At 39.8% G+C, this 26,707-nt stretch overlaps 1 protein-coding gene across 4 annotated transcripts; it reads right to left on the bottom strand.

Annotated features, from left to right (window-relative positions):
* Positions 1-1,205: 1,205 nt before the first annotated feature.
* ago3b (argonaute RISC catalytic component 3b) lies at positions 1,206-26,707 on the bottom strand. 4 transcript variants are annotated; one of them, XM_080862982.1, is made up of 20 exons: positions 26,629-26,707; positions 26,078-26,316; positions 20,108-20,279; positions 19,817-19,937; positions 18,689-18,897; positions 16,616-16,752; positions 15,065-15,199; positions 14,812-14,899; positions 14,568-14,715; positions 13,093-13,212; positions 12,860-13,003; positions 10,710-10,843; positions 10,245-10,429; positions 9,887-10,046; positions 8,348-8,438; positions 7,484-7,678; positions 7,054-7,188; positions 6,346-6,447; positions 5,732-5,931; positions 1,206-5,356 (listed from the first exon to the last, which is right to left on the bottom strand). In XM_080862982.1, the coding sequence occupies exons 2-20, from the start codon at positions 26,094-26,096 to the stop codon at positions 5,248-5,250; spliced, it is 2,604 nt and encodes an 867-aa protein (XP_080719108.1). In that variant the 5' UTR covers positions 26,097-26,316; positions 26,629-26,707; the 3' UTR covers positions 1,206-5,247. The 4 variants fall into 4 exon arrangements, with proteins under 4 accessions (XP_080719108.1, XP_080719107.1, XP_080719106.1 ...); XM_080862981.1 differs by having other exon boundaries at positions 26,078-26,369; positions 26,540-26,704; XM_080862980.1 differs by having other exon boundaries at positions 26,540-26,704.

Below are 26,707 nucleotides of genomic sequence, written 5' to 3'. Positions count from 1 at the left end.
AGGTCCAGACTGTTATAAAGTTAAAGCTTATTATCTTTTTGTTTATCTTTACTCAGAGGCTAAAGGTGCACTCCGTCTGTCTTTTGGCTATAAATGTAGCAGGAAACGGGCCCTTCAGAGCACCTGCTGTATACACTGTGCTGTACTCATGTCACTCAGAGTTCAACAAGGACACCGTTTAATTAAAGATAAGTGTTTTATAGAGATAAAGCAATTAAAAAACCCACGTTAGACCATATAGGCAGGAAGCGGAGAGACTGTACATTGCTGAGCTAATATGAAGTTATGAGCACAGACGGCCCGGAAGTGTAGACACAGATTAAACATGGATGTAGTGACACAGTTATAAAGTGTGTGTATTTGTGCTCTGCAGAGACTTCAGACAGTAACTGATAACCGACTTCAGGCCATTTCCTGTCAATAATAATGAACACCGCACTCGTGCGCAGGTGCAGAGATGCACACAGCTCATAGCCCTTTATCGTATCCAAGTATACACTGCACTCAGTGTGCACAAACAGTTTATTTTGAGCCGTCAGGCTGAATGCTGGAAGCAGGTGTGTTTGAGTACTACTTACATGGTTTTTGCATGGATGTAGAAATACCTCAAACACGAATAATGCACTGTAAAAATACTAACGTGTTTAAAAGAAAACTGGAAATACATTTTGAAAACATTTGCTCTGGACTGCTTTTATTACTACTTAATTACTTGCGTAGTAAGATACTAGTGCATACCAAGAGCTCAGCTAGTTTATTAGTTTAGCTAGGACTGCAGCTAATGGGATTTATTTTACAGCAGCATTTTTCGATATCACAATAACAACAACATAGTATTTGTAATGTTTCTGCAAAGAGCAACACCTTGATTTACAAAGAAAGGGCAAGTCCATCCATATTTGGATGCAACAGCACTTTGTTTCACTGATGACCGAGGGCTCCCTTCAGTTTTTAGTCTAGCAGTCAGGTGGTGGAAGTAAAGCCATTATTGGAGAATCAGCCTCAGCTTAAAGCTAAGGAGGACAGAAGTAGCTCTCCTTAGACTCATGCGTCTCAGATTTTGCAAAAAGCCTCAGTGTGATGTTTGGAAACAAAGACTGGATGTGACACTTTCTTCAAATCACGACAGCAACACGACTTTTATACATAGAGTATTTATTCCAAAAATTAAATATGACAAATTAAAAAAAAAGAAAAAAGGCTCAACTTAGGACCAGGATCAGGTGAGTGTTAAGACAAACTTTAAAAGTCCTTTAACATACAGTTGTACTTATTAATATCATAAATTAAGAAAAAAAAAAAAAAAAAAAAAAACCATTTTCAAATTCAAATTTTTTTTTCCTTCAAGAATGATATGCAGCCAACCTTCAGAGGCATCTAAAGATTCATTCATTTTGTGGGGAATCCCTTAACATGGGAGACGGGCACTCGTGGAGAAACAAAAGCTCTTTGTCCAAGTCTGTAAACGTCTGAACTTCGCATTCGAAAACAAAATGAAGTTTTCATACAGAGACACGCAAACACGGAGAAAAAGGAAGGCCGGCCAAACCGATTGCACAGAAATTTTACAGCTGCTTCATTATTGCTGTCCATTTAAGAATGAACACACAAAACGCCAACCGAGGACAACATGCAGTACGCCTCACAGAAATAAATAAATATGCTACATCATGTCTACACTGAGATATTCGTTACCTACGAGTCATGAGTGCTTCTTACCCAACCCACTCGCCCAAGTTATGATTTGTATTACTGAAAAATGTTTGGTTTTAGGTTGTGCTCGAGTGCCCGTTCAATAAACCAATCCCTGCAGGCCTTTTGGTCCTGTCAGCTCAAAACGGATAAATTCTGCATATTTTTGTGTTCTTGGCATACATGTCAGAGGTATCCACACACATTACAGTATTTCCAGGTATTAATATATACGTATTAATGTAGACTCTGGGCTCAGCACACTTTGAACATTTTTTTTTCCAGCACCATCAGAAAAAGGCACAGTCTGTAACGGACAGGAAAACAACCCCCCAAAAATAAAGCCTCCTCTCATTAATATGCAAAATAAAAGGTTTAGTATATGAATAAAAATCAATGTCCTAAAGCTTCTCAGATGAGCTTTTGAGATGATAACACAGAGTGTGCGGAGGGCTGAGGATTCATCTGATCGCTCTATGACAAGACAAACCTCGATCACATACATAAACCTAAATTTGGAAAGTTATCGCAGACCTCTACGTTATTAGTTATTAGGCTTCTGCTTTAAATAGGACTTTGTTAGAAAAATAAGCAATACATGTATTTCATTATTAAATGTAAATATAAATATGTTTTTTTTTTCTTTAAAAAAGGGGGAAAAAAAAAAAAAGGCATCTGAAGTCCTGTGGCATCACTAGTGGAGAAGGGGGTTCCTGTAATAAGGCTGTCTAAAGGTCAACTTACAGAGACGACCAGAGCACCAGCAAACAACGTTAAATATGCCCGCCATTACTTTTGCTATTGTTCAAGTAAAAAGCAAACAACCCCCCCAAAACAAAAACAACTAAAAGAAATGCTGGTAATGTCTGACATTAAGAAACAGCCTCGGCCAAACATAAAGAAACCTAACGAGCACTTCTCTCCCCCGTGAATTTCTGTTAAGTGCAGTAAAATATCCTTTTTGCTTTTTGTGTATAAATATACAGTATTTATGTTTATCTGCTGAAATATTAAATAAAACTCCTCTTATAGCAGCTGATTCTGGTGACACGTGGCAAGGAGAGCGTCAGCACTCACCCCGACCAGGCACATGGGTTTGGTCCAAGGGATGAAACCTGAAGGCTTCATGTGTGTTAAAGTAAACTGAAGGTTTGAGATGAGCAACAGCCTGCGTGGGGCTGGGTGTCCAACAATAACAGCAGTGCAGAGACGTCAATGACGGACTAAAAGTTGAAAAATAAAGATGTCAACATCACCACCTGCAAATCCAAATAGAGGAAAAACCCTCCAGGGGGAAAAAACAAAACGTAAAGATAACTCTGCTTTTGAGAAAAGTGTCATCTTGGCACTCAAACTGCAACGATTAGTCGATTTTCGGGGCCAATTTATATCAACTTGTCAGATACTGGTTTTTGTTGTCATTATTTCTTCTTCTTTTAAATAAAGCTCTTTCCATAAATTTTTCATGTCTGGCTAGCTCAAAATGGATGGGATGCACCAGATAAATACTGGCCCTGCATCAGTGATTATAGCTGCTGAGATCAGTCAGCAGGGCCAATAGCAGCTGATGCATTGTGCATTTTTATTTAATTTCATTATATTTCAAGGAAAACACGTTACCGTTCTTCATCATACATGATAATGAACCACACATATTTAGATTTTAGACTCTTGGGGGCCAACAAAAGAAATTTGATGCATCGCCCTCAGAGTTTACAGACTTCTGATTTATTTTTTTAAACATGCAAATGACTGAAAATAAGGCCTTTGTAGCTGCACTAATCCAAATTTGTTTGTGAAAACAAATGAGACAGAAACCAGCAATAAAAAGCTGAATTTCAAAGGCTGGGACAGCGAATCCTTCTCAAACACAAAATTTATAATCTCGTTTGAGATTGTTAAATACATTTACCAAAAAAAGGGAAAAATAAATAAGAATCAAAGCTGCTGCCTTGAGTTTGATCATTTCATCATCGGGAAAACCAGGTTGGTGAACAGTGAGTGTATTTTTGATGTTTTTAGCCGATGTAAAGGTTTTCTTTAGTAAATAAACCAAATGAAATGCATTTAGAGGTCTGGAACCAGGAGACCAAAAGCACCATTTAGAAAACATCATGACCAAGGAGAGCGGTCAAGTATAATTACTGTTCAAATCATCTATGTGCCGAAGAAAAAAAAAAAAAAGATTAGCTGTAAAAATCATGAAAACAATTTTTTCTGGTTAACATGATGAGTCTGTAGGACCTCAAACATTTTTCATATTCAGATCTGTGATTTAGAAAAACAAAAAACGCAGCAAACATTAGCAATCACACTTGGCTGGCGGTAGGATCATCTACAATCCAGTGTGCTGTGTGTGTTGTTAACAAATCGACTGTTTTGAGGCACCCAAACTGTTTCAAAAAGACCTTCCATCCCACCAATTGTTCAATTTCTAAACATATCAGGCACTTTAACAACACAAACCTCCTCAAACACAGACCTCATCACGACCGAGCCTCACGTCTGAGGCATCAGTCCTACACGGTCACCAGAATGTCAAATACTGCACATTCCTGATTCCATCTTCATTGTCACTTCCCAGATCTCATTAAGAACAACACAAATACTCATGAAAACACACCTGCGCTCTCCATTTTAACACGTTATTGCACTGAAGGAGTTCTTCACAACTGAATCGGTCAGTTTTTTTTCCCCTCTCTTTAAAAGTAAAAACTGGGAAAAGTCCAAAGGTTTGTGGTCATCTACACACTATTGCTGTAAATTATTCTTAATTTAAGTTGAAAAAGAAAAATCATAAATAGTCAGACAAACAAGAACAAAGTCCATTTCATGGCAATGACTTTGAATCTTATATAGTTCTGTTTATGCACCTCGCCTCACAATAAGGCGACAAAGCCTCAAAACGGCTGTACGTGGCTCTGCTTAGAAAAATGAAGATTTCATTCAGTGTCTGTGTTGGTAGAGTGCAAAGTTATGCTGCTTACTGTCTGGCTGACAGACTGAGGAACCACACAGAACTGGCTTAAAGGGAGACAGAAGAGAAACCACTAAGGCAGCCCGCCCATTTACAAAAGGTGCCAAAGCTAACATGCTGCCACGTCGATCACACATTTGCTCAGTGAAACAACACAGACAGGCTCTAGAAAGCCAAAGAACAAACATGAACATTAGGCTCAACATGAGGTTACAAAGCAGGTCAGGTCCTCTGTGATTCTACCACCAATGCACCAAAAATAATATATATTTTTTGATTACTGGCTGCTCCACCATCCTTTAAAACCCCAAATAATCCCATAAAAATAAAACTGAGTGTCTGTAAAATGCAGAAGGCGAGGACACGGCTCACGGGGAGAATGAGATGGAGGTCCGGAGCACCTTGGCTGGTTTCAGATTACATAACATGGCTGGACTCCTCTAGGACATTCCTACACAGCCGTCGTCGTTGTTTGGCTTCAGCAAAGCTGCGCCAGCACAGAGTCACTCCGGATCAGGAGGAAGTTGGGCACTAAGACTGGCTGAGTAACTGGGAGGTGGAGTGAAGTGGAGGGGTGTTTAGGCGAAGTACATGGTCCTCAGTGTGTCGTGGTGGATCTGAACAGCCTTGGCCAGAGCCTGGGGGTCCCTGCCGTTACTCTGCCCTGAGACATGGCTGCCCTCCGCACTATGACAAAAAAAAAAGTTATTAAAAAAAAATAAGTACAAGGATAACAAAGGTATACAGAGATACCTGAAATGGTTAGCCCCCAGAAAACCTATGGTACTATGATTATTTAACCCTCACTGATGCGGTTTAACCACCATATTGGACGACATATGCTGTTGTATTAAAAGTCATACTATTGGCCTACATCAAGCTACAAAAACTACTACAGCGATAACAGCAAAATATTAATGCTAATTTGGATTGACTGAAACAAAAAGGTGATCATATGAAACTGTTGTTTTCGAAGGGTACAGGCAATATTAGTCATTAGAAGTTCAAGTCCTCTGTTTCATGAAAAACACAAATACAAACATTAAAATATTCGGGCCCCACCTGTCATGCTCCTTGTCGACCAGGTGGTAGCGAGCGCGGAAGGCTACAAGGTGAGCATAGTAGGCAGGTGCTGGGATGGACACGGAGCGTGTGCAGCGGACGTAGGTGTGGCACAACTGGTAAGTGAGGAGCTGGAAATCGTCAGCGGTGAAACAGTTGTCATCCCATAGTACGTGGTAGTGAGAAGGACGACTGGTACCCTGGAGGGAGGAAAGCGGAGTTAATCGCACCCAGGAGAGAAAGCAGCTCCAGCGAGAGGCAGCAAACAATGAGCGGCTAAAATTAGGTGAAGCTGGTAGGCCTGTGTGTTTGACAGTAACAGGGTTCCCTTCTCCAACAGCTGCTGAGGTCTCAGTTACGCAGTAGAGTGAGAGGTGTAGTTCTTAGGGAAATGCTTCAAACATGAACATGAGTGAAAGAGGCAGATTCCAGGTTTAACTGACAGGTGGCAGAAAGGGAAATTAATTCTGGTAATTAACAAGTAATGATTGATCAACACGTCACAAGCCAAATAATTTATTTTTTTCACAAATGAGAGACGTGCTCCAAGATTGCCTTAAAGTGAAGCTGAAACAAAGTCACCTGAAAGTTTGCGTCTGTCCTTAAAATCTTACCTGGATTCCAGCGTGACTGCAGAGGTAAAAGTCAAACTCGTATGGGTGGGTGATGTCTGTGTCCACTGTGGTGCCAGCAGGAATGTTTCCACTTCGTCCCACCTTATAAGAAGAAACAACGTAACAATATAATGGTTGAAAATAATTTGAGTTTATTTATTACAAAAGCAAGTCTTTTTCAAATATGCATTGACTGGTGTCCAATTACATCTTTTAATCTTATCTTTTAAAGATCCCAAATCTATTTCAAGAGTACATATGATCAATTTGTACATTTATAATTTCATCATCTCTCTCTCTCTCTCTCTCTCTCTGATTATGTACTCCTCCTCTTCCCCCCTCACACCTCCACCTCAAGCCTGATCTCCTGAACTGAAGTCAGGGCTCTAATAACCAAAAACGTGCATAAACATTCCTATTTCTTTCCAGTATTATCACAATTACTTATTGCCAGCAGATTAAACATGCAACCCTCCTGTCTCCAGACACCTTACAGTGATTTGACTAAACATCATCAGCTGGTTACACACTGTACCTTTAACTTAAAGTTACAGGTTGTTTTTCCATCCAGCTTTCCATTAACCATTACAGGCCATTGTTTCCAGATTTTAACCACATTATACAAAAACAGTAAGTTTCTAATATGACTAACTAATTAACTCCTCGGAGGAATGGGACAATTGGGAGAAGTGGTAGTTTATTTCTCACCCGCTCAGTGCGATCTGCGCAGAACAGGCGTGTGTGATGGCGTTTCTGCACGACAATGTAGGTTATCCCGGGCTGGTATTCCTTCTCGAGACTGATGCATGCCTCCCTGATGGCCAGCAGCTCATAGTACAGCACCTAAACACAAAATAATACAGTACACATTCAAAAAGTAGATTTTAGAAAATCTTATTACAATACAAGTGGGGAAAAATTACTTATTCTTCGTATCTGATGTGCACATTACCTGTTACTAATTTTAGTTAAACATTCATGGTATAACAAATAAACAGCATTTCTTTGGTGTTATTTACCAAATAATAAACAACTTCGTGTACAAGTTAAATTGGTGTTTATGTGGTGCCTGAAAGAGTTTCCACCCAAAGGAAAACTAACAATAAGCCTTGAACAATATTTTTTTTTTTTAAAGTACCTGTCTGAACTGGCCCTCTGACACTCCATCCCTGTAGAAAATGATCCTTGTTGGCTTGTAGCGGGTCGACTTGTAGAACTGGATTAAGAGCTCTCTCACCATAGAGGCCAAATCCTGGATGACCTCCTGTCTAGGCCTCTGGACCCGCACTGTAGCACAGTACCTGCAGGGGTGGGCATCCATACTGCCTACCACCTATAGGAGTGTAGACAATTGCAAAAAACATACAAAAAACAAAACCCTGCCATCATTTTCTGTTAAAAATTCAAAAGTAATACTTTAACCTAGCCAATTAAATAGTATCAACAGTGCAAATAATCTTCAACAACATTTCTATTTATCCGATACATTTCGGCCTGTTTTGTGACTCATCACTGCAAACATGAGCCCGAGAACAAGTACTCAAACCACTATTAACAACAACAACAACGATTAATTGCTTTTTAAAAGGTCCCCACAGTCAGCTGACTGTAGTCGCAGCTTGACCTCACAAATCTTAAATCTTGTAAGAGGAACTAACACTCTGAGCCTGTGAAATGCTCTTTAGTGCTCTGTATTCAAGTACAGGAATTTTAAAATAAATCCAAAGATCTACTGAGAGTCAATATTAAAAATAAAAAATAGGAATAATGTGAGCTTGCTTAATAGAGTGAGTTAATATCCTGGCTGCAGCCTTTTGTACAGCCTAAAAAGATTTATCCAAGCCGGTAATCAGGGCATTACAGTAATCCAAGCACGATGACACCAATACATGAATAATTTTCTCCAGTTCAGCTAAGGAGGGAATATGTTGCAATTTATAAGTGTTTCTTAAACGAAAGAAACCAGAACAGGAAAAAGATGTTTCCTGACGAGACGACTCACCGCTGCAATAGATGGCTTCTTTCCATCTCCTGCAGGAGGATGAGTGACATCAGCCCCAAGGAAGATGATAGGTTGCTGAAACACAGTGGGTCTGGAAGTAAGAGAAAAGAAAAAAAAATTATCTACCAACCAATGTGTCATGAAATGACACAGATCAAACAATTTTTGGCAAACAAACCTCAAGGAGAAAAACAGAGGAGAAAAAGCGCCATCTGTTTTCATAGTTTTAAACTTTGAAACAAATAAACATTGTAAATCATTTATTTCACAGCTTTTTCTAGCTCATAATGTCATAAGCAGTGTTGGGAAGGTTACTTTTAAAATGTATTCCATTACAGAATACATGCCCCAAAATGTATTCTGTAACGTATTTCGTTACGTTACTCAATGAGAGTAACGCATTCTGAATACTTTGGATTACTTAATATATTATCATGCATTTTTACAACTACGTGAACTATTGCTGTGTGATTTATTACTATTACTGGAGGTAAAGGGACCTCTGGCTAATAGGTCGGTTCGTGTCGGGCTCGTAGCCGAAAAATAGCTTTACTTTGTTGTGTGGGTCAACTTTTCTTGCGAGAGAGAGAGAGACCTTGAAAGGCTGCTGCAACAGAACTTATTGTTTCGGAGGAAAACACGAACACAGCGTACAGTCGAGTCTTAATAGCTTACTTACAACTGGGCTCGTCAGGCACTATTCTTGGCTGCAGTGGTTATTATTACATTTACATGCTTCCAGCTCCCGTTTTTGCTCGATGACAACTCTACTTTTTGACTCTTTTTCTCCCACCTCGCGCTCACAGACACATAACGAGTATGGCAGTCCATTCTCCCTGCAGCACGGACTACACTGCCCATGAGGCTACATTCTTTAGAGCAGGGGTGCCCAATCCCAATCCTCGAGAGCTACCGTCCTGCAGCTTTTAGACGCATCCTTCTTCTGACACACCTGAATCAACTGAATGGCTTGTTATCAGGCCTTTGCCAAACCTGATGGCATGCTGAAGAGGTAATCACACCATTTGATTCAGCTGTGTTGGAGTAGGGATGCATCTAAAAGCTGCAGGATAGTAGATCTCAAGGACTGGGATTGGGCACCCCTGCTTTAGAGCGATACCTGTAGCATTCTGCCTATTAGCTTAGCACAACAACAACAAAAAGGCGCTCTCTCACCCAGGAAACACGCAGAGCGAGAGCGTCACCCTGTAACGATGGCAACCGCAACGCTGCCGCCTGGAACTACTGTCAAACAAAACCGAAATGGTCCTGACCGCCACAATATGAAACAGGAAAGTACCGCCGTGTAATCCATTTATTTCAACAAAGTAACTGTATTCTAAATACCACCTTTTTTAAACGGTACCTGAAACGCAATACAGTTACTCATATTTTGTATTTTAAATACGTAACGGCAGTACATGTATTCCGTTACTCCCCAACACTGCATATAAGCACTTCAGTGAGAATGTGTTTAAAAAAACCAAACAAAAAACCATCAAAGTCTGTTAATTTCAGTTTGAAGTTTTGTGAGCTTACCGCTGATGTGGAACCAGAATGTTGTTGATGCCTCCCAGTTTGACATTGATCTTGAGGCAGAGGTTAGAGAGGGTCTGAGGGGACGTTTTTACTACGTTCTTCACCTGGACGCATTGGGTGGCCATGCCGAGGAGGGTGTCACCCACCCGCTTCACCTCAGCTGTGGGTAATCAGAAATATTAGTCATCCTTTTACTCTATGCAGGCATGCTTGATAATCATATGTCAGACATATAAAGCCATTTTCTGCTTCGATAGAGTTTAACTTCAAAATCTCTTTTTTTTTTTTTTTTTTTTTAAGAACACAAAGATATTATTGTTAAACAACACTTGGTTTAGAAATTAAAAGATCTTTGTACCATAGACTGGTGTTTTGCCAGGTAGGATCACGATGATGAGCTGTAGTCCAGCGTAGGTGTTCTTCAGGTGTCTAAACATGGGCTCCACGCTGTCAGCTCCCTGGGCATATTTACAGAAACAGGGCTGGCCTTGGATAGGCATCCCAGCATCCTTTGAGATTTTCCGCAGCTGGTCAGTGAAGCTCCTGAAAGAAGAAGGGGGGGGGTGGGGGGGGGGGGGGGGGGGGGAATTAAAGTTTAATGAGCAGTATGGTTCTGAAGATTAACAATCCGTACTTAACTTATACCTCCATAGAACAAATCAAATACCTTAAATAACCAATGAAACTTTGTTTCAGTTTACTTTTTGAAACTACAACAAATTGTTACTAAATTAACTTCTAAAGCAAGTCTAACATATGTATATCCACTAAGTGCTGTTTCACAGTTTAACCACTTTGTAATAAATAACCAAACCAAGCTCACTTGAGGATCTCTTCTCTGCACTGCCTCTGGGTGGCAAAGCAGGCGATGGCCCACATCTTGATCTCCACTCCAGTGTGAAACTGCTTCCCTCTCATGTCCCAAACCCCATGACTGGGTGTGGCCACTGTGCGGTTCTGCAATGACAGTGTAGGGTTGATCCGCTGGGGCTGGCAGTCACACAAACAAATATAATACATGGACAATGACAATGTATGGATTCATAAAACGTAAGCAGCTAGTGGGAGCTCAGCTGGTTTTCTTAATCGGCTGAGTGACTGATTGGCTCATTATTTAGTACGGTAATATTTTTGCTGCTTTTATTCTTTCTTTCGTCATGCACATGCAAAGGGAAAAAAATTAATTTTATGATTGACATGCAAAACAGAGCCACTAAAAATAAATCAACATTATCTGTGTAGATGATCTCCCTAAACAGCATTCACGAGTTAAGGTGTAATTAAACAGAAATCACAAACATGTTCAGAAAGATGAGAAAATGTTAGCTGAATTAGTTTGTAGTCGAACAGTGGAAGCAAATTAAAGATGATTTCTCCTCCCAGGGTTTTCTCCACAGGAAAACTAGCTAATTCATTTACTTAATGAAATTAGTAAATTAAATTCATTTACTTTTGTGTTGCACATCTCCACCTGCTAGCATCTCCTCCTTTTCACACAATTTTGGTGTCAAGAGCCACAGATTTCGTGGATATTTTGGAAAGTATTGTGCTTTGTTAAGGATGGATGATAACTTTTTTTTTTTTTTTAACATCATGTAAACATTTAGAGTTGTATTATTGTGGATGATGTGGTACGGCATAGCCGTTCTGAAGTGAAATTCACCTGCTTTATAAATGTTTTTCATGTAATAATTCTGACTATGCGGCACACTGACCTTTGAGAGAGAGTTGCATAACTGCACATTTTTAATCATAAGAACAAATCTTTTTAACATGAAAAAATATACACAATTTGCAAAAAACAATCACCAACACCTTCACATATATGAAATCTCATGGCTGAAATACATGTTGGGGAACGCTTTCTGTCAGTCAGCTCCTTTCTTCATCCTCAATTTAGGTTTATTTAACTTGAAAGTAGCACAAAGGTTTGCTAAAGGGGGCAATTTTGCTTCATTTCTGGTTTTGCTGCTTCTGTGTTGGACTCTGCATAGATAGGGTTCAAACAGCTGATCCCAAGTGCAGCAAAAGGAAACCAGGTGAAGCAGAGGCTAACAGGTGCCACAAAGATTGTACCCCATTTGTGATTGTCAGTGGAATCAGGACGATCCCAGGATGCCACTTGGTTTTCTCAAAGCAACGGCAAGGACTTTTTTTGGCTGAACCTCATCTCTGCTGATATTTCCTGGTGCAAATTTGCCTCATTACACATACTTTCTGCAACTGCGCTGAAGGAAAACTGTGCTTCTAGTTTGTTGCAAACACGCCATAAGACCATACTGTTTTGGTTGTGTAGGTTGTTTCTCCCCCTCAGATTTCAGGCCCCTCTTCTACGAAAGCAGCGTCCAGTTTGGATTCAGGAGACAGACACACTCTACTTTTAAGATTAGATTTAACTTTTTTTTGATAAAACATATAGTTAGGGCTGGATCAGGTGACCCTGAATCCTCAGTTATGCTGCAATAGGTGTAGGCTGCTGGGGGATTCCCATGGTCCATTGAGTATTTCTTATTCAGTCATCCTTTTCCCAACTCACAATGTGTTAATACACCTCTCTGCATTTAATCATTGGTTCTTATTAATCTCTGTCTCTCTTCCACAGGATGTCTTTTGTCCCGTCTTCCTCCCCTCACCCCAAACCGGTCGAATCAGCAAGTCGCCCCTCCCTAAGCCTGGTTCCTCTGAAGTTTTGTTCCTGTTAAATTTGAGTTTTTCATTCCTACTGTCACTAAAGCTCTTGCTCATAGGGGCTCATTTAATTGTTGGAGTTTTTTAATAATATAAATCACCTTGAGGAGACTGTTATGGTTTGACGCTGTATCAATAAAACTGAAAAAAAACAAACAAACCCAAAAACCCCCCAAAAACTCTTCCTGTGGCTAAGTGGAGGAAATCCTGTTGTCTGCAACACACACAGAGACATGTAGAAGGACACACACATGCGTATGAAGCGTGATTTAAAGGGGAAGGTACCATAAAGGGTTCAGAGCTCACCCTGCCACCATACTGCAGCATGGGGGCTGGCAGGACTCGACCCGTCACCTGAGCCATCTCATCTCGCACACGGAACTGAAACTCCTGGACAAACGGGTCGGCGTCATAGTTTGCACTCCGCACCTAAGAAGGGGACAAAAGTCTATTTATTCAAAGACACCAAAAAACTAAATCTCCCATGCTGCATTACTTTTGGCCTACAGGACACTCACCAGCCTGCTAATCTCCTCTTGTCTGTCTGGTGCAGAGCGGGCTGTGGCTTTGATCATGGTTGATGTTTGGTTGTCTGTTAGCTTTTTAATACAGCGCTGTCCTGCTACAATGTTGCACACCTGAAAGTAAAAACAAAAGTGTGGAAGCGGTTAATCAGCTGCATTTCTCAGGAAGGTATTGAACCCAAACGAGTCACTGACAAAATGGAAACTACAGTAGACCGACTGCAGTGGAGTTACATATCTCACATTTATATCTTTTCTGTGAAATTTTAATCAACTTGTAAAGCTATATTTTACATTTTCATGTATTTAACAAGCCAACTACCTACTCAAAAGAACCCCTTTCTAAACTTCCATTAGTTGGAGAAAACAAACAGCATCACAAGATGGATATAATGGTAAGAACAACAACAACAAAAAAAAAAAAAAAAAAAAAAAAAAAAAAAAAAACACAACCCCCCCCCCCCCCCCCCCCCCCAAACAAACAAACAAACAAACAAAAAAACCAACAAAAAAAACAAACCCTCCTAATTAATCCTGTATTTGGGAAATTCTTTCAGTTAAAATGATAGTGTCCTGACTTATTACAAGTTTTGAGTTTTCCTGTATGATCTTAATCATCAAGAAACCGTTCTCAAACCAGGGTAGTTTACACAAAAGAGAAGGCCCAATGCTGCTTAACACCATCCATCCTTCTCAAAGGAGACAGTGGAGCTTGTTGAAGCTGTGGCTTGAGCCACATAGTGTCATAGACCAAACTTATTCAAGGATTCTGGTATTATAATACTAAAGGCTTGAAACGTTAAACATGAAGGTAGGCTACCCAAGATGAGGTAGGTTAATTTTTTTTAATATGACCTACCTATTGAGTAGTAACATGCAAACTGAGCCCAGGTTCAATAAATCAAAAACAAGTAGGCCAGATGAGGACATGGCAGTGTTTCACTGGTAGTGCGCTGCTCTGAGTGTTAAAAATAATGTGTCAGTGCCATTTAAAAACAAACAAAAACAAAACAAAAAACCCCCACTAATGTAGTGCGTTTCTTGTTATGAATCCAACACCATCATTGTGAGCTTACTGGCCAAACAGTCGACCCTATGACCCTAGATGCGAAAAAAAGCTCATTTTCTAAAACCTTTATTTAACCAGGAAGTGAAACTTGAGATTAACAATCTGTGTTCATAGGGTGTCGTCATCCAACATAGGCAGCATTAACCTAACATTCTTAGATGCCAACTTCATGGAAACTCCATAGAAGGGCCCTGCCAGGTTTAAACCTCGCAGTCCCAAGAATTCATGTCACAAAATTCATTTAGATCTCAGGAATCAACGTGTGTCGACTGTCTTTTGTAGAGCGAGAAATGCACATTGTTCTCAATCCCAGTAGCAAGTAACCTCTAATGATTTAAAATCCAGAGACTGTTCTTTTAGGGTTTTAGGGCAAACTCCTACGATCAACATTAGTTCTTACCTCTAGAGGCAAGTAGGTGTGTTTCTGTTCCTGTCCCACCTGCAGACAAGGCAGGTGGGGATATTTCAGCTGCAGATTGTACTTCTCTCTGAAGTACTGAGCCACTGTGCGCTCAACTGTTTGACCGTTCTCAAGCTGCAATGGAAATCTGAGGATTTGAAAGTAACAAGAATGTGCTATTGTAAGCCAGCAACAGCTTTGAGTGCGAGTTAACATCTACTGGGGGAGCAATATGGAAACGTACGTCTGGAGGCTGGCAGGGCGCCGTGTTACATTGCAGACTCTGTACTTCCTACGCATGGTTCCACAGTGTGTCACTTCCACTTTAAGACCTGTAAAGATTTAAATGATAAGCAGTTAGCTCCCCCCCAACAGTGGAACTACTGATACCTCAATTACATACACGATCTTAAATTATCTGCAGCAATAAACAAAATGTTATTACTGTGACACTGTGATAAAAAACAAGCAGAGGCTGTCACTCCTCTGTGATGTACCTTTGATCTCTTTGGTGAACTTGACCCTGTGGGAGTCTGTGAGAGGGCGTGGCTGCTCGTCAATGTTGTGAATGTCCAGAACCTCACACATGAACTGAATGACTGGCTGGGCTTTGTAGAAAGCTGTGGCTGACACTGAGAAAACACAAGATGAGTTAGGACAGTCAAAATGGTAGGCCAGAAAGATTCATTTTCAGTCACATAACCAAAAGTTACTTTTGGGAAAATCTAATTGTTGCAACTTTGACCAGTGCCACAACAACAAATCAGATCAATATAAGAATGGTGAAGCCTTATGTAGACAGCCAAGACATGCCGAATTGGTTTAGAGGCTTTGATTAAGACAAAAAGGGAAATCTGAATTTGATTATAAGTCATTAAACAGCTGGACACCAAGAGCTGTAGCACATTCTGGATTTTGTTGTGACAAAACAGTAACAAATACTGAAATGTCTGCTTTTCCCAAAATTTCCTAATGACATTAAAAGTTACAGTTTTGTGCTTTTACTATCGTGCCAAAAAAAGAATTATAATACGTAAGTTAACGTGCATACACTCAGAAGACCTTTCCAAATGTAATGAAATGTAACACAAAACATCCAAAGCTTACCAATTAACATGAAGAATTCAACTAGAAGAATTTAAATCAAACTGAAGTTTACAGGAATTTGCAAACCTGCTTATAAGTCAAACAGGTCTAGAGACCAGTCAGTGTGGCCTTTCAACGTGGCAGGGATCACTGACTGGTTATGGATAGGTGACTAAGGGGAAGGCAGAATTAATTCCCTGACTGGCGAGTGGTTGCTGGCAGTCTCCGAAATCATTTGCAGAGAGAGTACAGCAGCAAAAACCTTCTTGTGATGGCTTTGGTTGCTAGCAGATTGCTCTGGTTGCCCACCGAATGCATGAAGACACCAATTTGCTTGCCAACACTCACGAACTACCCACACTGTGATAAATTCCTGAAAGTGTGACGGAAACTGAAAACAGAACATTTGTCATCAAAGCAATAGACATACCTTTTGAAATAATTCAGCAATAAGATGCAACTTTTACTCTGAAGGCAAACATTCTTAGCCTCTGTCACATTATGAGGTTCCACTACTGCACTGCAGTGAAACTTCCAAACGCGTTGGTCCATAAATTGCATCCTCCACGCAAACTATGGGGCAACCGCAGCAATCTGCTGGTGACCAAAGTAATCATAAAGCAACTAGTTTCATCTAATGACTGCCAGCACCATTTAGCGCCCACTCACAACCAATCAGGAATCATATTTTCTTTGAGTAACTGGTTGGCAGCCATTCCCAAACCTGCTAATCTGTCTCCAAGTCTGTGTGACTAAAAAGAAGACAGCTGAAAAAACTCAAAAGAGAAAAATGGTAAAACTTGTAAAAATTTTAAGACCTTTACTTTTGTACAGATTAACTAGTAGTAGTTAAGTTTAGTGCACACACAGTAACAATCATGTCATCCTAATCTGGGCAAGAAAGCATATGCGTATTCACTACATGCATTCCTTTTAAATGTTCCTGCTTTCACCATCCTTACCATCAATATTTAGCATCATCTTCCACATGGCTGGCCGTACTGACTGATGGAAGCCGAACCAAACTTCTCTTCCTCCACCTAGTGGATGGTCATAGTCCTTTGGGGAGGAGAAGAAGGATCTTCCAACAGGGGTGTACCTGGTGACGATGTAGAGGACACGCAGAGGTAAGCAGGGAACAGAAATTACACTTACTGTGATAGGAAGCGACATTCCCTGTGGAGTTCACTGGGTACAGCAAAACAAGCCATGAGTTTCATGTCTCAAACCACAGGAGGCTCAGAGGGTTTGTGTTCATGTTACTGAAAGTTATTTTGGTTAATGGATTCACCAAATGACACATCCCAAGGTAGATTACATAAAAAGATGCTTTTAATCCATCTCTGCATGTCAAATTCAAATCCCAGTGGGGTCATCTACTAATCTAAAAATACATCTACCTGAGGTATTGTAGATGAAATGCAATACATGAAATGTGCAACTCTGTTGTGGTTGAAATGCTGCATAATAAATTAAGGGAGCTGTATATCTCCAGGATGCGAGCATCTTTGGATCATATTTCCTGACTTGAGAATTAACTAACAAAGACACTACTCACATGTTTAATTCAGATTACATTATTTAGCCTTTACAGTTTTTAATCACTTAAATGTAAAATGCAACAGAGTAATGGCAAACAAGAAGCAAAGACATTCTGACAGAAATAGGACAAATGAACGAAATCTATGATTAAATTATGCAATAAGATGGCAAATGAACAGCCCTAAGAGCCAATCAGCTAGGGCTGCACGATTAATCGTTAGAAGATCGCGATCTCGATTCATACTTATGTGCGATCTCATTTCCAAACGACAACGATTAAAAAAAAAAAAAAAAAAAAAAAAAAAAAAGACGACGACGACGACGACACCGCATTTTGACCCGGGACGTAATCTGCATGAAAACAAGCGCTCACTCTTCCTTGTGACGTGTGATGCTAAAATTAGCAGGGAAAAAACGACGGAGAACACGTCAGGGATGACGAGAAAGTGACAGGAGAAAATCCGTCCCGGTCAACCACCCAAACATCAATAACGGGAACCTTATACAGCGCTTCCCCCGTCGAACTCCCACAGGCACAAAGAAATTACGGAGGCCATCACTTATCACCTGACCAAAGATATGGCTCCCATCAACAATGTGCAAAACGAGGGATTTAGGAAAATGATCAACACCCTAGACAAACGCTACACAGTGCCGTCCCGCAACTATTTTTCTATTGTTGCACTACCTGCTCTATACACGCAGTGTCGAGCAACGGTGGAGACGGAATTTCAAGCAGTACAACATTTTGCGGCAACAACAAAACGTAAGACATTTGTTGTTTTTATGTTTATTGTTTTTATGTTCAGTTTCAACTGTTACGAAGTTGATGTGCAGTTAATAAGTGCAATAAATATTTATACTGGAAAAGAGAATCGAGAGAATCGTGATCTCAATTCTAAGCCAAAAAAATCGTGATTCTCATTTTATGCAAAATCGTGCAGCCCTACAATCAGCAAGGTCAATGGGAAAAAAGTACATTGTTAGGACATGAGTACACAGCTGAGCTTCGCAGCAGTTTCAGCTGTGAGGTTGCAGGTAAATCTACTTGTTTTCATAAGAGCTTGGTAAGTGTACTTATTCTTATTGTATTCAGAATGTAATTTAGCATTTCATTTGCTCAAGTGCTTTGGTGGAATTAACCAAAGATGGCGAGGACAGCATGATGGATTGAGCAATTTATGATGCTATAACCTTATATATGTAAACTGCAGAATAGTTTAGAGATAATCTGCTGGATTTTTAAACCAGATCATCCTTCAGAAATTAAATAGAACAATTCAGACAAAGGCTTCAACTTAATATCCAGGAAGTTTCCAATTGAATGTTTCCAATTGAAGACACTTGCTAAACAGTAGACATCAATGCCAGTTATTTTGAAATAACATTAAATAATTCGAACAAATGTTTCATATAATTTTCTAGTTGTTCAGTTTAGAAAGGTGTTTATCAGCAAAACAAACCTTCACACATGTGCAAGACAAGAAACTCACTTCATGGAGGGCAGATGCCGAAGGACAACATCCACAGCATGAACAGGGTTAGTGCTCAGAGGTTTATCCAGGTCCAGTGGCCCTGGTGCTCCGCGTCCTGTCAAGACTTCATGTAGCATGTGCCAGCTGACTAATGACACAAATTTAATTGAGACTTTAAAAGGTCGGTCCTTCCCACCTTCACCTGGCAGGGTGACATCCAGATCAACCTGTTTAAGAAAAGAGAAAAAAAAAAAATGATACAGGGGTTATACTTAATCAGTGGTACCAAGTGTTGAGTTCTCATTTCTCAATTAAAAGACAAGAACTTCTAGGACTCTACAAAATATGACTTATTTATGATGATCAAACTTTTTGCCCTTAATTTGTGTGTGTGAATAAAAACTATCTGTACAATCATGTCACATTGGAGCACTTTATGAATTTCATCAAAAGTGGGCCTAAGCATAAAAGTGAACATGATGTGCTTATTCGACAACATTAAATCCAATAGCAGGCTAAAACCAATCAGATAACATCTGAGTCAGGCGTCATATTTAACTGACATCGCTTTATGCAAGCAAGTTTCAATTTGACTTCTTTTCCGTGCTTTCTCTGCACATCTCTTTGGTGGGAGGGACCAAGACTTGAGTGGAGGTGAACAAGATTAGAAATGAAGAGGGGAATTTATTTCTAAACTGTTAAACAGCTTTATACTTTGATATAACCCCATGTCCAGGGTAAAAGGTTGCTGGAGTTAACTAAACCTAAACTTGTGTATTTAAAACTAGCTCAAATTTAACCCTTTCATCAAAGTGGTCACATTTGTGTACACTGCCTACTTTGATGCTGGGAGTACAATTTATTTGCATTCCAATTTCTGTAATTCCAATTTGTTACATTTTGCTTCTGATAATGCCTACATTAATTAATAAATAAAAGACTCAAGCTCACATCAATAAAAGTGAAAACTGAACTAAAACTCTGGTTACCAAAAATAAGAACCACCTGAGCAGGTGAGTTTTAGACATACAAATGCGTACTGACAAGTTCAACTCTCGGGCACTAGAAATCAATATCATAGATAAGAAGCTGCTGACAGGTGCAACCTAAACAAACCAACACCACACAGAGGATCTAGTTTCTTACCCCACCAGTGGCCACAGGAAGTGGGCTCACAGTGTAGAGGCTCTTCTTCCCATCATAAACTGGCAGCCGGTCACCAAAGATGGTCACCTTAAAATGCTGCACCATGGAGTCCACTACCTCCCTGCAAATGATCACACTGCAGCGTCACTATTAATGTATGCATAAAAGTGTAGGTGTAAAATGCAAAGGAAAAGTAAATAATGTCCTGTTAGTTCTTCTGTAAAAATCTACACAGACAGTAATGTTAAATATGAGCCAAATTACCAAATAAGTTTGGGGATTTTCCCTTACCTATTGACCCGCCGCGGGCATTTATCAGGCTTAATGTCCACCTCATACAGGTAGACATCAATCTTGGGGATTTCCACCTGAAAACAGTTGGCCAGAAGCTTGATGGATTTTCCAAGGGTGCCATAGCCCGGTCGCCGTGGCAATGTGAACAGCGCTTGGGCTTCAACGGCTCCTAAAGCAGTGACAATAAAATTATAATTATTGTTTTATTCCAAAATTAAAGTAGCCAAGAGGCCACAACCTTGGGCAGTTAATACAATGAATCATTACAAGACAACTGAAATAAAACCATCAAGATGCTATTTCAATTTGACAGCGGTGTCTGTCCAAAAGAGACACACCCTTCCTTTGCAGTAACCCCCAAGTCACTCCCAAGCTGCAGGATTACTTTAGTCTACATTTATCTATATTTGTTTATTTTGTTAATTATATTTTCAGCAGAAAAAGCTCAAAGGAATGGAAACAGTTTTATGGACATGTTAAACAACAGCAGAGTTTTAGCTTTTACCAACTAGTATTTACTGTAAATCTAATCTCACTTCTCAATTTTTGCTCTTATACACAAATGTATTCAGTGTACGGTAAATTCATACAGCACTTATTCTTTGTACGAAAGCACATAATCTATGTTGCATTCACACCTACGGCTAGTGTGGAATCACCGATTACCCAGATGTGCATGTCTTTAGACTGTGGGAGGATGCTGGAGTACACCGAGGGGGAGGAAAGGCCCCCACCTACCAGGAGGTTCAAAACAACCTTCCTTCTTGCTATGAGGCAACAGTGCCAACCACTGCACCACAGTACCACCGAGTGTAGAGCACCCTTACAGAGAGAAAGGCAAACTGAAGGAAGGAAGTGGTTAATAAGGAGGAAAAGTGCAGACAGTGTAAGCCGGTTCTGATGGTCAGGGATGTTAAGCATTGCCTCATTTTAAACCGACAAAACTGAAAGACACAGACGAACACTGCGATTCCCACATCAATCTGATAATGGCCGTAGGAAAGGTTACAGAGTTGGGTGACATTTTAAAATAAAGACTAGCTTGGCGGTCACAGATTTCTGACTGACATGGCCTTTGCCAGACAGGAGAAGGCGGCGAGTGACACACCACGCTTATTTGACATCAATTTTCATAAAATACCAAACTGGAAAATACACATTGAAAGAAAAAAGAAAATGAAAATGACATCACACAACCACACAATTTCCACGAAAGTGACTCAGAGGATCCGCAAGACAATCTTTGCGCATACATACACAGCTGAAGCTGTAAAGGCACCAAGACTTTGAGCACTTGGTTGCTGCTGAAATGAAAGTGTGAATCAGAGAAAAGAAATTCTACAACAGTGATGAAGTGAGGACTATGGCTATGAAATCAGTGCAACTGAGAAACTGGGGGTTGAAAAAGTTAAACTGTTTCAGGTTCTGAACTCTCATCTGGATCTGAATGTGTGATAAGGAGGCATTATTGACTAAAACAATACACTTTCTGCATGATGGTTACCCCAGGTTGTTTTATTCCCTTGTGCCATTCCCATGGTGACGGCACCCATGCTGCCATAATTCTCCATGGTAACTACAACCGTGCCGACAGGAGGAGGGAAGAGCAGGCCAACATGGATTTACCTTATTTATCCCTGAGCTGCAATGAAGAAGGAGAAAAAAAAAAAAAAAGAAAAAAAAAAAAGGTTCTTCCTGAGAGATATGATAGCTCAGGCAGGTAACAGGGTGCCCATTATCTATTTAAGAGCCATCAGTATAGCAAAATAAAAGATCAAAAATGTCAAAATCATGTATTCTATTTAAGCTTTTATAAAAACACTAGTTGGGTATATGTCTATTCAACACAAGGATAAGGATTACTACACTTAACCGAAACTAGATGTGAAAAATTAAAAACAAAAAAATAACCAAAAACCCCCCCCCCCAAAAAAACAAGGGGGGGTGAATTTAAATATGTGCCGTTTTAAAAAAAAAATGAATGCAATTTCTTTTCGTCTTCAGTGTGAGTATATGACCCGGGTTTTTCCTGCTTTCAAATAAATTTCCAGCATCTATCAAAGAGGTTTTTCGTCTTTGACTAAAGAAAATCACAATTACGAAATATTTTAAGATCCCCCCCCCCCCACCAGTCTGGTTTAATCAACTGAAATTCTAGTTCAGCTAAAGGCAAAAACTAAAAATAATAATTATAATTAGACTTCTATTCAGATATCGGACTCTTCTATCACTTTCCATGGTTTTTATATGTAGTTTATTGGACTAATAAGTTCTTACATGCAGTCGCCTCTCCAAAAAGCTCCATTCTGAGTTAGGAATTACCCAGAAACTTTCAGCCCAACAAGCTTCAGAGTATGGATTTTGTAACCGAAGTGCTGACATTTAGCTCCATGAGTATTTGGACAATGTCACAATCTTTGTAATTGTTGCCCCTTTGATTTTGAAGCGCACTGTGATGGTATAAACTAACAACATATCATTAATGTACAGCTTTAATTCAAGGGGTTTAATAAAAGCATCTTTAGGATTTAATTATCTTAATACAGTCCCTCATTTTCAGAAACTTGAAAGTAACTAGACAATTGACTGACAAGTTTTGTTTTGTTCCCTTGCATTCTTATGAAAAATTATGGCAAATAAGAGATCTGGAGTTGATTTCAAGTGTTGAACTGAAATGTCCATTACTGGCACTTCCAGAGGACAGGCAGCAGCTACTGCACCAGTAATGTCCCAAAAAGACAAAGGCTCACTTTAGCCTGAGCAACAATGGAGAGATTAATAACCACTTATCAGGCTGCTTCAATGTACAAATGCACCACACAACCAGCAGCCACCCACACATGGCTGTAGTTAACCCACATATTTTAAAAGAACTCCACTGATGAGATACTGTACAGCCACCACAGCACCAACACTGGAAGCTAAAAGTTTTAAAGTGCATCCTGGAATAATAAAGCAAGTGTTGGTTTAATCTCCTTAACTTTATAGGACACAAGTGTTTAAATAGTTGTGGTGTGAATATAATCTGCTTAATTAAGCAGGCAAAGTATGATCATCAAGTAGAATTTAATAGGCAAAGCTGAGTCAATCCTCACGTGCAGAAAAAATAAAATCTGAAGATGAACTCTTTTTAATGTCTCATTCTCAAGTTAATAAATAGGTATGAATTGTTCAAACATCTTATTACCATCACACTCAACATCACAGCTCTAATGAGGGGAAAACTGAAAGCAGGATTACCGCAGGATAACTTCAGCCTCAGTTTTTATTGTTACAAATACATTGGCATGGTTACCAGCTCTGCAAATATAACCCTGCACCAGAGCAGATTATGTTAAAGATTAGAGATCAGTGCGTGACAAATTACCAACTACTGGCCAATCAATTCTATGAAAAGTAGCATCACCATTAAGACCTCTTCTGAGGGAATGCAAGGGAGTCAAACATTTCTTTATAGAGCATCTAAAGTTTGTCATTTTCCTGATGAGCCTTGGTAAGAAATACATTCTCTGAAGCAACATTGTTCTGTGATTTTCATACTAGCTGCAAACAATTAAAATTTTATTATTCTAAAACCCTTAATATACACACTCCCAAGAGAAGCAGATGAAAGACTAGGACTTAACAGTATTGCAAACTTTTAAACAGAAATTCAATGCCATATGAATAATTCTGTCTTAAAAATGGAGCTGCGACACTCAAATCTGTTGACAAAAGATCTTGCCATTTTTTCTTAAAATACACTTCAATTAGACCAATATAGTAGCACTTTTTCAGACTAAAGTGAATTTCATGTTGCCATGCTTCTGTTTGCATAGCATAGCCTATGCAGAGTGAAGGATTTGGGATACGCAACCTATAAAGACGTGCATGCATGCAGTCAGTCATGCAGTTGATATTCACCTTTGTGTGATCATTTATCTTGACTGCTTATGTTTGGTTAAGCAAAGTCAAAACAAAGATCCTGGGTATAATAAAATTTGCATTGTATTACAGAGCCTTGCTTACTGAAGGAAATAAACAGATACTTCCTGTGTTTAACTTATTAAAAAAAAAAAAAAAACAAAAAAAAACAAACTTTCCAGAATGAAGTCTAAACAGGATATGAGAGAACCACAATAACTTCACTTCCAAAATATCTGTGTACTGCATTACAAAAATTAATAAATAAATAGAAAAATTATAAACTGAAGCTGAGCTGGGGTTGTGCCGCTTACAGCTTAAGGTGCTGTATAAAGTCAATGACATTTATCAGTCTTTGAGACTCCAGTGAACCACTCCATTAACTGCAAATAGGTTCACAATGGTTCCAGGTTTTCTCTGTTTTAAGAGCACATCAATGACTCACCCAGGAGGTCACAGATCCCAGAACAACAAAAACAACCACCAACCACAACAACCAACAACAAAATACTGGGCAAAAATGGCATCCATGGGAGAGTTCTAAGAAAAGAACCACTGCTGAGCTCGTCTTACATTTACCACCCTTTACTACCATTGCTACTTCAGGACTTTGATGACTTGCCATAATTGAATTCTGAATCCATTAATTCTGCTCTAACAAAATGCTGAAGGAGAATGTGCAAAGTACACCAGCAAATCCAACACTGAAAGACTCTACAAAAAAAACAAAAACAAACACCAACCACAAACATGAAGGTTTTGGAGTGACCTTAAAGTCAGAGTTCGTGCTTAAATCTGATCGACATGCACTGGCATGAACTTAAAAACAGGCATTCATTCTTAGAAGCCCTGCAATCATGAGTTAAGACAACCCCGTAAAGAAGAATGAGTCAAATTTTGAAAGAGTCATTGCCAGTTATGGAAAATACATGATTGCAGTTCTCACTGCCAAGGGTGGCACAGCCCATTACTCTGTGGTAATGGATGGTTTTACTTTAATAAATTCAATAATTTCAAACCTGCAATTTATCTTTACTCGGGTTCTCTTAATCTAATATCAGAATTTGTTTGATGAGTTGAAACACCCAAACCTGAAAACATGACCAAAAAAAATATGAAATCATTAAGGGAACAAATACTTTTTCACAGCAGTGTATTTACAATGGTGCCCTGGCAAAAGAGAAAAAAGTAGTGCCGGTATGTCTGAAAACAGACAGACACGCTGAAGTGAAAAAGTTTATTGTTAAAACTTTTCAGGCTTGAAAAAGGCCCAAATCTGAAACGGGTAAAGGGGATGGAGAAAGTATGGGTCAGCTTCAATGAACCAGTCAACATCTATACCTCGTCCCTCCCAGTCCACCACTGGACTTTTCCCAACACAATCATTAACACAGAAACTGCTACCCCTGGCAAAAAGTAAATTGATTTATGACCCTCCATGCCTATCTGATTCATAATTAACAAAGACAGCAGTTAACTAAACATTATTCAGTAGGCTGAGTAACTATGGCAGCAGTGTGGGTGGGTGGATGGATGGATGGGACATACCCCCTCCCTCCCAGTCTTCAAGCACACCTGGTGGCATCACCACCTGCTTTTGACAACCTACACAGTCAAAAAAGAAACCCGTGAGACTGGTTTGGGGGCAAACACGCAAATACTAAGGGGCTAAGTTTGCCTTTAAGGGTTTGTTAATACAACATTTTTCAGGCTTAGGCAACAGCAACTCCTTGGGGTTCAAACCCAGTCTAAGAAAAACTGGTAGAAAACCACGAGGTCAAATGTCTCCCTTGTGCAAGGCGCTCAACTGACCGGTAATCTCTGGGAACAGACACCACTGAGCTTTTTTTCTGTATGATAACCTGAACACTTTAAAAACAAAAAAACAAAAAAAAACAAACAAAAACGTATGACACCAAATTGATTAAAGGAAAACTCCTAATTCAAAAACCTGTAATGTTAAATGTATGAGAAGTACCACATACGGGCTCAAAATAACTCGGCAGCACCTGAACACCACATTAGCACATTTAGGCACGGTGGTTAGTTAGTCCGGGATCCCACCTGTTGTTCCGATTTCCATTCATGGGGGTGTCTGTCCGGATGAACCGGCACTTTATGATCAATAATCCTCGTAGATTAAAATGTTCAGTGTGGTTCCGCTGGCCCCGCACGCATCAGCCAAGCTCCGCCGTTCGTGATATCTTCTCCCCGGCTTCGTTCGGTGAAGTCGAACCGGGCCGCTTCGCTGTCCCGTCGGTTAGAAGTCTTCTTGTCTCCCCACTACACCTGACCTACATAAACTGGCAGATTAAAGTTGAATGAAATGTCTTAACTCCGGACTTTGGCGTTGTAACTGAAATAAGAGCAGAATTATTATCGGTGTTAAGCTTTTTTTTAAGACACGAAGTTGGTGAAATGTCTACGGTAGCGTTAGCAACTGTGTGTAAGCTAACGACGTTAGTTAGCTTTAGCCAGCGACAACTAACAGCTAAATGGCAACCCGAGATTGACATTAATATTTACCTGCTCGACTGCTGAGTTTACTGTCAAGTCTGTTTAACGTGACAATCCCGATTTCAACTTTTTTCAAACAAATATAAGAGGCTCTCTACCTCGGCGTCCTCCTCAGCGTCGGCGATAAACCGGTCTGAAATCTGCTCTTACGCCGCCCTCTGTCATACTTAAGGGAAC

The sequence above is a fragment of the Rhamphochromis sp. 'chilingali' genome (assembly GCF_963969265.1).
Source record: "Rhamphochromis sp. 'chilingali' genome assembly, chromosome: 17".
Taxonomy (NCBI): domain Eukaryota; kingdom Metazoa; phylum Chordata; class Actinopteri; order Cichliformes; family Cichlidae; genus Rhamphochromis; species Rhamphochromis sp. 'chilingali'.
Note: the sequence above shows the minus strand (reverse complement) of the source record. Positions and strands in the feature narration are given on the sequence as shown.

Coding starts and splice junctions, on each gene's coding strand:
- ago3b (XM_080862982.1), bottom strand. Junction 18,898..19,816: donor TTCCTGTGGCCACTGGTGGG/GTAAGAAACTAG, acceptor TTTCTTAAACAG/GTTGATCTGGATGTCACCCT. Junction 8,439..9,886: donor ATTCTGGTTCCACATCAGCG/GTAAGCTCACAA, acceptor TCTTACTTCCAG/ACCCACTGTGTTTCAGCAAC.